This window comes from Indicator indicator, chromosome 10 (genome assembly GCF_027791375.1).
Source record: "Indicator indicator isolate 239-I01 chromosome 10, UM_Iind_1.1, whole genome shotgun sequence".
Taxonomy (NCBI): Eukaryota; Metazoa; Chordata; class Aves; order Piciformes; family Indicatoridae; genus Indicator; species Indicator indicator.
The window spans coordinates 6,291,860-6,306,527 of NC_072019.1; the positions used below are offsets into that span (position 1 = coordinate 6,291,860).

At 41.6% G+C, this 14,668-nt stretch overlaps 1 protein-coding gene across 1 annotated transcript in view; it reads left to right on the forward strand.

Moving 5' to 3' along the window:
• The first annotated feature begins 12,963 nt into the window (after positions 1-12,963).
• The window catches only part of OLFM3 (olfactomedin 3), a 49,665-nt gene continuing 47,960 nt past the window's right edge, over positions 12,964-14,668 (forward strand). Inside the window, exon 1 of the mRNA XM_054384134.1 lies at positions 12,964-13,032. Within this exon, the coding sequence (XP_054240109.1) occupies positions 12,964-13,032 (69 nt within the window). The remainder of the gene's footprint in view (positions 13,033-14,668) is intronic.

Consider the following 14,668-nt stretch of genomic DNA (forward strand, 5'->3'; position numbering starts at 1 on the left):
AATACTCAACATTTAGCTTCAGCAACCAGTTATCAGCTCCCCTGTTCTTTTAGAACAGCTTTAGCCCCTTCAGTGTTGAAACCATTTCTGACCTGCTAGTTAAGCCTGCTTATTTAGCAGATATACAGCTACAGTGAAACAGAGTGAACTCCATCAGTAAATGATACTTTACAAGCCTTTTAAAGTCTGTGTACAGGAGAAAAAAGAACAAATTCTTACAGTGAGATACTGTGTTTTACAAGTGGAAGAGACAGTTTGAAATTAATGTTATTACATCCATAAATACATGAGGAACTACAATACTAAAGCTTTATAAAGCTTCTGTGACTGATGAAGAAAACCACTTACCACAATACTATAAATATATAAACATAATTGGAAGGATTTTTTATTTTTTCTTTTTTAATCTAAAATTAATTGAATGAGCAAATGGAGTAGAGGAAATGTAAAACTACCTTTGAGTACCAAAGACTTTCAGTCTTTGTTAATGAGAGAGGAAAGAAAACAGGAGACAAAAAGAGACAGGGTAGAGAAGAGGAAAAAAATGGTTTTATGCTACACTAAATAAACTTTTAGACACAATAATTTAAGCTGATAGATGTTAAATTTAAATATAGGCAGAAAAATTGCTTAGAGCCCTGTGACCAGCTTCCAGCTAGGGTGACATAGATATTAAAAAACTTGCTCAGAGAGAGAAAATTCCCCTATAAGGACAGACCTATTACTTAGCAAACTTTCTTTAACAGTCCTGGAAATAAGAAGACAGTAGTTCTTAAATTACTGGGGAGCAAAAATCAACATTTCAGCACTTACAAAATGTAACTATCTCAAAGCTAGTTTTAATCTAGTTTTGAATTTTGGACCAAGCAGCTCCTTTTCTCTGAGCCAGAGTTTATGTTACTGTATGAAGCTCTCTCAGCTGGCCTTGCCTACTTATGATACCACAGTCCCCTAATTAGGCTTGAACTAGATAGTGGTAGATTAAACAACTCTAATAAAGCAGTGTAACCTCTTCTCAGACTGAAAAGTACTTCCAAGAAGATCTTGGAGAAAATGACCTTGCCTTTACCAGGTAATCCCTGCTCTCACATTTACCACTGTTGCTGTGCTTGTTCAACAGTGCCAGCAGAGCTGAACAAGAGATAAAAACAGCAGGTAAGGAAAAAGACTAACTATGCTAAAGAGCTCTGAATTGGGCATACATTGTAGGAGACTTTTCTATGATCACAAATGGAATTTCTCAGTCTTCCAGAGAATTCTGATAACTAATTATTATAGTAGGAACATTAGCTTCCACAAATAGTTTCTTTGAAACCACATGACAAATAGTGGTTAAATGCTATTTCCAAGTGCCATACTACTAATCTCAAGCTCACACAACTCCTTCATTCCACAGCAAAGTTGAAAGATAAGAGCAGAAGTAAGGACGTCTTCAAAATACCATGGGGCCTTCAAATAATGAGTGATTCAAATGACATCCTTGTAACAAAGTCTGGGAAACAGTGGCAATACAGAACTTTCAAAACCAAGAAAAAAACTGTCAGGCAACCATAGTCAGAGCTGTCAAAACAATGAACATGTCAAGTATCTGCTTGTCCTGGGTCTGAACTGGCACATTGTGCCACATTTAGAGCAGCACAGTTAAAGATATACACCTCTGATACAAAATAAAATGCTAGGAAAGTTAGATGATGACACAATCATTAGGAAATCTGTAAGTAACAAATGCACAGGTTAATCAGTATGAAAACACATGCAGCAAATTCAAAAGGTCCAGAATAAATGTTCAGTGATGAGAGGAACTTCTGGTTCTGGACAGCAGTGATTTTGAAGAGAATGTTGGGTTCATGGTGAATCATCAGACGTATCCTTTATACTCTCTGCCAAATGGACTAACACAGATCTAGAACCTGCAAGAAAGAGACTCTCATGTGGGACTAGGCAAGTCTTATTCCTCTACTACAAAAAGCAAAGGACATATGTACAGTACATCAAGAAAAGAGGGGTGAAGGTGAGAATTATATGGGGTTTGTCTCTAAAAAGGGCCAGTTCAAAACTGCACTTTCCCATAATCCAGTTTTATTTTATAGATGGTTACAGGCCAGGATGTAGAAAGATCTGTATTCAGAGCTAGTTCTAGCCCAATTAACGATAAGTCAATATTGTAAAGCAAAGGACAGCCTTGCAGTATGAAAAAGCCTACCATATGTTCTTGAAAAATGCACACAAGGGAAGGAATAATATTGCTTCATCAAGCGGAAAGATTCAAAAGCTTAACAACTAGCTAATGGCAATCATTCCTGGATTTTCAAATCCAAGGTCAAATACAAATTTAACCTTTCACTTTCTTCATAAACTCTATTTTCTACAAATTCCAACCACTAGTAAAACATCAAACGTGAAAGCTCTGGATCCGTGTCAGTACTGCAACATTCCAGCTTCCTAGAAAAGCAGGAAACTTATAAAAGATGACAAGGAGCCACAGAATGTTGCATCAAATTCTCTAGGGAGGCAAAACAGGGTCCCCTGCTCCTGCTTTCATTAACATCCTTCAGCAGCTCCATTTACATTCTAGGTGCCAACATAGGAGTCAAAGCTATATGGGATTCCTCTTCATGTCAGATTAGCAATTTTTCCTCATTGTCCTAAAGACAGTGAAGCATGAGTAGCATGCTTACTGTATCCTGAAAAGCCTAAAGGCTCATTTAGCATCCATTTTTATCTTCATGTAACACAATACAGTTACAATCTTTGAACTTTCACTACAGTACTGGAATTGTTATAGGCAGTTGTTCAGGGCATGCAGTATAAGTGTCCTTCACATCTTTTTAAACTAGTCCTTAAATCGTGCCTGTGCCTTCAGTTTTGAGCACTGGCACTGATACTCCCCACGAACACGCTTATTTCTAGTCCTGTGTGCCTACCAACCACAAAGAAATTACTGAATACAACAAAAACAGTGATGTAGGATTTTATCCTATCTGTCTTGTCAGGTTAGATGAGGCTTTAAGCAGCTTGATCTACCGGAAGGTGTCCCTGCCCATGGCAGACTTTATACACTATGTATAGGAGTGGTGTACAAGCTGGTAATGGGCCATCTTCTCCCTCTGGAGAGGGACATGGTGGGATGGGAAACAAGAGCAGACAGGGAACCTGGAGCTGACGAAAAACTACAACCCAGGTACTAGCAAGCGTGAAAGATATAATAAACCAAGAAGACTGATCCAGGAATGGACACAATGTGGATAGCAGTCAAGGAAACAGAATAAATAGAACAAATCTAGGGGGTGACTGTATTTTGGAACAACAGAGAGAGCTTTGGATAGATCTCACATGCAAGAGTGTGCAAATCACTTAAAACAGACTGTTACGTGGCTAATAACTTCATAATTTTATATTCTGGGTGTCTAAATGCCCTGTCTTGAGATTTGCAGAAGAGCTGAATTACAGCAACTGCAGTTGAAATTAATGGGAGTTATGCTTTAAGCAGACTAAGTGGTCATGTAATAAGAAATCTGAAAAATAAGAGTCTAGACATTCAAATTAGGCACCCAGAACAAGTACAAATTTTTTACTTTCAAAATTTTCTATTCTCTCTGTACTTCTACAAAAATTAGGTTAATGGTGCTACCCTACTCTGCAAGCACAGAAATGCACAGATTTTGTAAAGTACTCATATTTTAGTTATGAACATCATTTAGAAGCTCATAAATAAATCGCTAAGAAAAAGTGCCATATTTAAGTAGTGTGTGTGTATGTATGTGGAGAAAAAGAGATGCCAGAAATAGCAGAAAAAAGACTACAGTGAGTACTGTTCCTCTTGCACCTTGAGCACAGAACATGCTCTGCAGCTGAGTAAAGAACCGTAATGGGCAGGTATCTGCTCAGGCTTGGCCATTTGTGTTCGGTTGCTCAGGTAGCAATACTGACTTTTCCCAACTTCTAAATACTAAACAGTTGCAGACTTAGCCTTCCTTAATGTAATTTCTGGGGTGTGTCTGCACAAATAATTTACATTACACATTGCTTCTTCCTTAAAGTGGTGTTACACCATCCTGAAGTCCTGTGCAGGTTCTTTTTTCCATTAGTAGGGTTGGGGATTTTTTTTCTGATCTAATAGCTGCTGGTCTGCTTGAAGTCTGACTAGAAACTGATAGTGTCTTCACTGCCTCGAGCAGAGTTCATGAACAGAAGGCAGCAAGCAGTGCTACAAGGTCTGCTACACAAGGTACGTTAGGCAGAAAATGAACAGAGTAACAATTGGCCATCAGGGGCATCTAGAGCTAAAAAGCAGCTATAGTGACAGCTTGGGTATCTTTCACAGCTATATTGTTCTATATGCTGCAAGGTCCTGATGGCTAAGTTTGACCAAGGGAGCACACTTGGAATATACACGACAAATGGCATGAATAGCTTTTCCTCACCCTTGGCAAAAAGAAGAGTGTCAGTATTGGGGGAGGATCCTTAGAAGGATTCATAAAGAGAAAGTTGTCATTACAGAGGGAAATCAAAGATATCTTCTCTATGATTTCCTCCTTCTGTCTGTCATGAATGTCAAGCATTTCAGAGTGATTAAGAGAACCACTATATCCTACAGAAAAGGCAGCTAGTGTGTTGATTACACCAGCTTCTTCATTCAGTGTCTCTTGACCCTTTCAGAGATCACATGCAGTCTTTTCTTTATTATTACTGTTATTGTTGGACACAGACAGTCTACACTAAACAGGTGAGTAAGAATTGCGTGAATGTTAATTTTGATGACTCCGTAATTTGGGGTAACATAAAACGTATTGCTTTAAAGCAACCTGTCACTATAATCTCCTTCTTAGTTCAACCTAAAAGTGTTACTGCCTGCATCAGTTCTGTGGAACAGATATATTTCTACACATTGATTGTATGTGCACTTAGCAATATGCTTCAGATACGTTTCCTCGCAGCCAAGCAGAACATCTTTTTCCAAAAAGCATAGCACAAGCACTTTTAAGCAGTTTATCATAGAGCTGACTTATATCTGGGTATCCAAGTAAAACTGGTCTTGCACTTTGGGGAATACCATTAATGAGACTATGCTTCTTCCATCTTTCCAGGATATTCCGCCTTGTCTTTGCTTGCGAGCTTTTTGTTTCTGCACAAAAAGAGGGATGGGAATGAAGGAAGCAACATGATTATATTTAAATAGCTGTTCAGATAAAATAGCGCTCATGTTTATGGAAGTAAGACCAAGGGGATTTTCTGAATAATGAAGTTACTCAATTAAAAATAAGTTAATGTGCTGGATTAGCACAGTGTTGGGAAAAGCCTGAAACAGTTACCTGGCAATTGACCAAGAGCTTTGTCTTATAGAACAGTACTAGCATAAAAATAGCTCATGAATCTGAAACGCTGATTACTAGAAATGTCGTGGGAGCTTTCTTTTTTAGAAGAATATTGAATTAACGAGGAATAATACAAAAGGGGAGTTTCATTATTCTGACTAGAATAATTTTCTACCCTATCCTCTCAGGACGGGTGTGATTATGTAGGTCACATATCTAAAATGGCTTTTACGCATATTTCATTAAAAACCACATCTTTTCATGAAGGATGGTTAGCAATAAGCCCTCTTCAGATAGTATTCTCTCTATAGTGCTTTAAATGAAAGCTACTTCCTTGGTGGCTATGAAGCTGTTTGGATGAGCAGTCAGTAAATATAAAAGCAGACGTATCTTATTTTTAGGTTATTGTCTTCACACAGTAAGTTGTTTTCATTCTCACTCTCTCCATTCCCACCATCATTTTGAATGCATAGCAACTAGACATGGGCCAGGACTTCCCATCTGCTCGTACTTCTAGAGAGTTACTATCAGACAGATGAGAACATTGCATAAGCATTTTGATGTTCATTCAAACAATGAGATTTTGATTCTGAGTTGATGTGTTCGATTTTCAATTAAATTTTACAAATGCAAATAAAACTAAAGAACATAAATAATTAAATTATTGATCAAAGACACTGAATTTTCTTAGTTGGCACCCACTTTTACTGTTTTCAGACAGGAAGCATTTCTACATCCCATTTTACATCCCATACAGTGCTTTTTCTGCTTTAATTTTTAACTGGATTGCAGACATTTTGTAATAAAACATTCCTCAACAGTTTTTATGTTAATGCTTTCAGTGAAATACCTGTAGTCTTTTAATCATTGTTGTGTTGCCACCTCTTCTTAGCTCTAAGACTGAAATTTAGTTACTTAAAAGAATTGGTGGAAATGTTTGGCCCATTACACATTTTCTGCTTAATCTTAAAAGCATGCATAGTGCAGGATCAGATGGTACTAAAATTTCTCACCTTAGTAAATAAAAGTCTATAAAGTCCTAGTTTATCCAACATACCTTACTGGTGAACTGAACTGTACTTGAATGCATGTCTTCAGATCTTAAGGCCTATGTATTGACTTACTACACTACCATGTCCACTTACAGCACAAAATAATTGTTTGTAATATTTAAGTTTAGGAGAAATAAATTCTTGGATATTCTTGTACTCCTGTATTCATATATGCTCAAGCCTAGATATAAAATCATAGAATCATAGAATGGTTTGGGCTGGAAGGGATCTCCAAAGGCCATCTAGTCCAACCCCCCCTACAGTAAGCAGGGATATCCTTAACTAGATCATAACTAGATCATAGATAAATAACAATACAGATAAAACTATGTTCTGGTTAAATTATGGAGACGATTTGTTTAACATTTTGGTATATGTCCTGGATGTGGTACTTTTGTGTCTGAAATGTTTGATGGAACTTCTGAAGTTTTCTGTCAAATATCAAATAATACCAAAACTCATTCCATGGCTATTTCCACTACTGAGCTATTTTAATCTTCAATGAACACTAGTTTAAATGAAGGGTAGTTGGGGGTAAAATGTTAACCAGATGTGAGGAAAGCAGGACAACGCACAAGGTTTAGCCAAGCAAAACCATTATTAAATTATCAAGGAACTATTCAGCACTGTCTCACACAACACAGACCATGGTTTATTACTTGATTGTTTCCCTTGGTTAGAGAATTGTCATCAGTCCCTTTAGCCACTGCTGAGACTGTACAGCCCTCCCTTTGCAAATACTGACTCAATACCTTCCTCAGCATGCTGACTCGACTTATCATCTTTAATTCCACTGTGCTCTGGTGGCTTATTAAGGCTCCAGACTCCTTCTGACCAAACTGCAGCAGCCATCTGTTACCTGTGGCTTATGTTACTTGGTATCTGCCACATTCTGAGCTACCTTCTCAGCAGACAAGACAGTTCTTTGGTTGGTGTGAAGCTGCCAACCTGCACTAAAGTAGACATGAGGAGAAAAGCTTCCCGTTACCCAGAGAGGCTAACACACACACTCGAAGCTGTCAAAAATCTCAGACCAAAACCAAAAGAAAGAAGGGTGGAAGCTAGAGATTTAGTGTTATCTCAAACTGGAGTATGTACAGGTTTCACATACACTCAGTCTTGTGTACAGAAACTTACTCCCTCTATCATCAGCCTTATTCTGCTTCCCCACACTACCCAATCCTGCCAACTCAGACAAAAAGGACAGAGAAGGTCTTCTTTACTTACCCCTTACATCAATGACCTTTTATACTTCCTACAGGGGCACACTAAAATCTTCTTACATCTGAAAGAGTCCCTAGGTCTGGTTCCCAAGCAAGAGCTGTCACCTGCAAAAGGATCTTGCATCCTCCCACAAAACTACAGAGGGCAAGAATAGGCAGAGTCTACAGCTGGGTCTAATACAACCAAAGTGACATTGGATTCACCACTTCCCCTAACCCAATCTTTCCCATAGGAATTCACACTACTACTTAAGAGATTTGATACTAGCACAGCCCTCCAGTGATTCACATACACATAGTTGTAACAGATAAGAAATGTTAACTGTTTCAGAGTTGCAAGCGATTCATGAGCTAAAGCTTGGCTCCTCTAGGGCCATTAAGCATCTACAAGAGAGTGAAAAATTAGGTGGACATTCACATCTCCTAGTACAAAAACCTTAACAGGAGATGCATGAACTTGTGGCTGGCTACCTTTTGTACTTTCCATTTTGCTTGTGATGTTTCTTTTTGCTTAGTTTTCATAGGCTGTCTGTATTTAGGGTATTTAATCTGGCACAGAAATAACTCCTAATCTACACAAGACCATATGCTACACTTTGAGAGCACAGCAAATACAAGTTAAGGTGCTTTTATTTAACGTGCAGTGATCTAGCCCACTGTGATCCAAACGAGTACCATACCAACACCAACACAGAAAATCAGAGAAAGATTGCAGACAGCACACCCTGCTACAGCAACTAATTTGTGCCTGACCTCATCCACATATCAATTGTGAATGGACTGCATATGGGCATCTTATCACAGGGCTCACAGGAAATTAACATTTTTTCCAGCAGTCACTCCTCTGAAATGACTAAAAGAAACCAAAAATATACCCAGAATCTGTGCACCCCAGCATTTTAACTAGCTCAAGAGAGGCAACCTGCTCTGGTGAGAGCTCACCTGGAGTACTGGACCTGGACCTCATAGAATGGGTCCAGAGGAGGGCCACAAAAGTGATGAGGGAGTTGGGGTACCTCTGCTATGAGGACAGGCTAAGGGAGCTGGGGTTCTCTAGAATGGAGAAGAGAAGGCTCCAGGGAGACCTAATAGCTACCTTCCAGTACCTGAAGGTGGCCTACAAGAAGGGTGGAGAGAGACTGTTTACAAAGAAGGCCTGCAGTGACAGGATGAGGCAATGGCTTCAAACTAGAGAAGAGTAGATTTAGATTGGATGTGAGGAACAAGTTCTGCACCATGAAGATGGTGGAACACTGGAACAGGCCACTGATAACACACTTTTCTAAAGCTTCCTTTCAGTAGTGCAGCTAATACAGCAAGTGGATTAGGTACTGACAGATTCCAAAAAGACATGACTTCTCCTTACATGACTGGTAACTTGTCATCAGGTTATTTCAACTGGATGTCAAAATCTATCCAAATATAAACTACTTTCATGATTTACAGTAGTCCTGAATTTTGTCCCCTAGCTGCAATATCTCTGTATTTTATTTAACATCTACATATTCTTCAATCTGTAAACAGCTAAATAAAATAAATTAGTATTTTACTGATTCTTCTATTCACTTAACACTTCAAGCAATCTGTTTCTCTCATGTTCCTTACAAATGTAGTCAAATAGCAAAAGCTTAGCCTTGGTATCATTGATAGCTTAATTTTGGTTTTATCATTTTCTCTCTTTAGTCACACTGAAAGACCAAAATCGGTTCTGTAATGAAAGACACAATCATGCTCTCCAAAGACTCCTTTAAAGCTCCATTGCAGTCAACAAGGGTCAGCATTCAACCCTTCCTTCCCATATCCTAAGCTTTCCATTCTTACAGTAAACGTGGAGAATGACCAAAATCCCAATTTCGGGCCACCTTCCTAACTTGGTGGAAAATTCAACACCCATTCAGCATAAAACTGATTTCATTGAAAAAAAATCTCTGGTCTAGAAAAAAACCACCTGAAAGCACTGACATATAAAATAGTTTTCACTGTTATAAACAATTTGAGCACTGTCTTTCTCCAGATGCACACACATGTTGTCTTTCATCATATCTCCTGACAGCACTTTCAAGCTGACAAATTTGGATTGCAGAACTTGGAACTTATTTATGTATGATTCACTACCTTCATCCAATTTAGCAACTTCAGTTTCCACTGTACCCAAGTGAACAGTCTTACTCCAACTGCACTACGGTGTGAAGAAGTTGTTACAACTCTAGGCACACACTGGGAATATCCTTCACTATCCAGACAAGCTGTACTCAGCATGCTTCCATTTTGCTAATACTCTGTCACTGGTGCCTGCAGGAAAGCTTTTGATAACTCTTTTCTTCTCTGTTGTAACTATTTCACCCTGACAGCAGCAATCTCCATAGAAAGAATTCAAGAAGAAATGTAATTCATGCAGAATTTCATACATTTTAAGGATGATTATATGCTTTGTTAGAGATCTCTAGAATCAGGTAACCCCTTGCTAACTTTGGGGCACATCACAGAACACTTCTCATAGGGACTTGAATGGTTTTTAATTTTTCAGCTACATTTTAACAAAACAAGTTATTTCAGGTGCTAATTGCTAGTGATTCTCACCACTCTTCAGACAGTCTTTTCTGACAAAATAATGACTTGTCAGGCTGCTAGAGGGTGGAGTAGTCTATTGCCTCTTATTTTTTCCCCCCTCTTCTTAACAGATTGTTAAAATCAAGCTGAATAGAATCAGGTCACTTCATGCCACCCTCTGAAACATGTTTTGGTACCTTTTCATATATCAAACAAGTTATTAGTTTGTAACACAAAAGCATCTGAGTGGTTCAGAAGATCTGGAGTTCCACTTTGTTCAGGGGCCTTGGGAATCATTTGTTTCAACTTGTGCGCTTTAATACGTTATGGATTTCAAAGATAAGATATTTCAAGCAGTATCAGGAAGTGGACAAACACACAGCATTGCTGAAGCTCTTCCAAAAGTTGGATTTTATGATTAATCTAATAATCCATGTATTTCAGCAATTTTATCTATGCTAGACTGAAAAAATAGGAAAGGGGGAAAATGTAGAGAAAATGAAGGTAAGAAACATAACAGAACTGGTTACTGATGTACTGTATAACAGATCTAAATACCTTTACACCTACTTTTGTGACTTTGGAATCCATGTTCTTTTTTCATACGAGACTGTTTCTTTTGAAAACACCATTCACTTTGTCCTGTGGAGAACACCTGACTACCTGTGCTTCAGTATTACTACCTTACTTATTACTGAATCCATACTAATATATGCAGTTGTTTCTTTTTTTGTTTGTTTTTTTTAATATTTAATAGAAAATACATATTTTGACATCTTTTCTACAGAAAAATAATAATAATGAATTAAACTACGTGTCTTTTTACATGTTCTTTGTAAAACGAAATTCAATACAGTCTGCATCAGAGGGAATTCTCAGGAGACTCAATATGGACTCAGGAGTCTACATTGTAGACTTCCATCGTAGACTTTGGAGTCTACAAGGGAAGCTCATTCATAATTTCTACAATTCCATTTTCTTGTCATAAGGAACTATACTTTGTGGATCTATCTTTGAAGAAAATGAAACATTAGACCTTTGTAAAAGACACTGCTGACCAAAAGGGGGCTTCTCTAAGTCATCTTACCATAAAACATAAATTTTGGTTCACTCACAAAAGAAAATCTGCTTAGTATAATCCTAGAAGAAATTTGGAACTCAAAAATGTACTAAACCACTGTAGGAAAAAGTGACATGCTTGATCTGGGCACATTATACCAAGGATATGCAGTCTTTTGGATAGCATGTGAGCAGAACAATTTCTGCTCCATTTATTTTTCAGCAGTAATCTTAACTCTGAAGACACCAGCCTTGTAAACTTGGTGAGGTTAAGTTAGAAAGCCATACCTTGTCCATACTTCTCCTAATAAACACTCAGCCAAAACATCCTCCCAAGCTTGGATTATTTTCTTTTTTAATACTGAACTTTTGCTTCATTAAGGATATATTAATCCTACTATTTTTCTCTTCTCTAAAAGTATGGAGCACCTAAAAGTTCACAACAGCGCTGACCTTTCTACACTAGCTGCTGAAAAACGCAGACAACATACACCCCACAAAAACTAATCAAGGCCCTAAATAAATAAATAAATGAGCAAACAAACAAATAAATGTTACCCTGGCCATAGACACTCGTAGGGAAAATGACTGGAAATTTAACACGCTTTGCCTATGCTACCAGGACGGTGCTATTATAACTGTGATTTACATCTGGGGTATATTCAGCTGTGCCGAACGTGCAAGCCTGAGGAAGCCAAATGACATCCCTGCCTCATCTGTGACTGCGGAAAAGTGACCATGAGCTGCTGCGTAGACTGGAGCCCAGTCAGAGCCTTCGCTGGCAAACCAACATTGTCTCACTAGAAATTATGCTGGTTGAAGCAAAGAAAAGGAAACTTCCAAATGCACATTACAGCACATCCTCGGGAGGGATCCCAAATGACTTCTCCACCGATGACCTCCACTAGCCTTCATCTATACGGGGCTTCCCATCGCAGCTCGCCGTCCTAAGCAAGAAGAAGCGACGGTCCCGTGGCTGGCTCGTGGTCCAGCGGGAAAGCAGTGCAGTAGCTCAGCCAAGCCCTGACTGATCTTGCTAGGCGGGGAAATGAAAGAGCGCAACCCTTCTGCCCGCAGTAGTTCCTTCAGCTCCTCACCACAGCCTGCTCTAGCCCCTTTCCCCGTGCCACGGTGCCAGGTGCTCCTCCGAGGAGACCCGCACCAACCCGCCTGCAGCCACAGGGAGCGGTGCCTGCTGCGCGCTGCCCTCCACGGGGGAAACGGCCTCCGCCAGCCACCGCCGGGGGAGGCACAGCCCTGGGTTTGGGTGGAAGGGCACCAGTCACGCCGCGTCCCGGGTCGCACCCGCCCTACCCCTGCGGCTGCTGGAGCCCCTCAGCAGCGCGGCGCAGCCCAGCGCGCTGGCGCAGCCCGGCCCCGGCCATCCTCGCTAACGAGCCCTGCTCCCCCAGGGCGGCGGTGATGTCACATCCGCCGCCCACCCCTCGCGCCCGTCCAGCCGCGCTCGTGCCGCCGTCTCCCGGGCCCAAACTTTTGCGGGGGGCTGGCGAGGGGCGGAGAGGAGGGGCGGGGGTGGGACGGAGGAGCGGAACCGCTCCGGCAGCACGGGCAAGCGCTGTCCTCGCCCGCCCTCCCCGCGCCGAGGCCGCCCGCGGAATGAGCGTCCCCCGGGCGACTGCCGCTGCCGCCTCCACTCGGGCTCTGGCGAGCGGGCACAAAGCGCGGCTGCCGGCGCGGTCGCTGCAGCGGGAGCGGAGTGAATGACCGAGAGGAGCGGCGCGGAAAGGCAGCCCCGGGATCAGGATGCGGGCGCCCGCCAACATCCTCAATCTCCTGCTGCTGTCCTTGCTGGCCGGCCTCGATCCGTCCAAGGTAGGAGCTGGCCGGGCGCCGCGCCCCGGGCGCCCCCGCGGACGGCGAGTTTGTGCGGCCCCGCAGCAGCGGAGCAGGACAGGCGATGCTGGGTCGCGCACCGCAGATGCGGTAGCGGGCGATGCGGCTCTGGCGGGCTACTGGAGGGCTCCGGGGAGAGGCGGGTGCTTGTCCTTGGATGTCCGCTCGACCAGGCGTGAGAGTTCGCGGCGAAGACGGCTGGCCCTGGTCCCGGGATTTTACCAGCTGCGCGGTGCGCGGCGGGGAAGCGAGGATGCAAGAGATCAGACGGGCTAGGTACGCGGGCAGGCTGCAGCGGGGCCCACGACAGCGGTGCGCAAACACGCACTCCCGTACCCCGCACCTTCCTTCTCCCACGACCCCCCGGCACCACCTCACGCAGGAGTTCTCCCCCGGCACCGAGCAGAGGTGGGCAGGGGGAGCGTGGGGAGAGGCGCCGCCGCCGCTCCAGGCCGGAGCTGTCCAGCTGAAACGAACAGCGCTTTACCCAGCTCAAGGCAGAGCGGCAGTTCCAGTGCTAGGTGACTGCACCGGTTCGCGGGGAGCAGTTAGGCACTGGAAGGGGGGATCGACACCCTACGGCTGGAAATACTTTTTTTCGAAGCGAAACCGATGGTGTCACGTACAGACACCGACTTCAGTCCCATAGCTCCAGGCTGCTGCAGAGTGCCGTTATTTTCACGTGTGTTCAGGTGACCAAAAGATCACACCTGATACTGAAATAATGAGAAAAGTAAACAATGTGTTTTAGCCATGCAACCTGGCTTGTGCATGTGGCTTTAGATTAAGTAATTTTTAAAAATTACTATTGCACCCTACCACTTAAAAGCAATAAAGACTGAAACCCCCTAGGCCTGCAGATGCCTGTAGTGCTGCATCGTAGAGATAGGGAACTCATCGTATTTGTCTTTTTGTGACATGCAATCTCATAACTGTGAGCATTATCAAAAAGTAACAAGAGAGAAAACATTCTTAAGGCACTGCAGTCCCTTACCAGTAGTAGTGTCCGTACTGTGTTACCACAATTTGTATTGTGATTCGGTGAACATCATTGTACTGATGCCAGGTAGCAGATAGCTGTATGAAGCAATGCTCAGCTCTTCTGGAAGGTTTTTGTCTTTATAATAAAGGCATTAACTACATAAGCTGATCATTTAAAAACATGTATTAAATTTCATACAGTATAGCAGGGGTGTTCCCCTTCAAAAATACAAAGGTAGAACTTAAAAAGCCATTCAGTGGAAATATCATTTACAGCTGCAGTATTCTGACCACTTTTTAACTAGTAAAATACAGTGACAAGAAAGCAAGAGGTGATTTAGGATTAAGAATATTAACTGAATAATTAATTTTGTCAGTGTTATTAAATAGAGGCTATTTGACAGTATCAGCTATTGTGATGTCTTGTAAAGAGACTTAGTAGGCAGCACACAGAAGTTCCACATCTGCATGAATCACAGCACATGGCAACATTGTAATTACAGGTTTCCACGTGCTGTTATTCTTTATTATTCTCTCTCTGTTAGCAAAATTGGTATCGCCATCTTGTCTACAGACAAATAAAACCACTAATGAAGCAAATTAACTTCAGCTGGAATAATTATTCTTTTAGTTT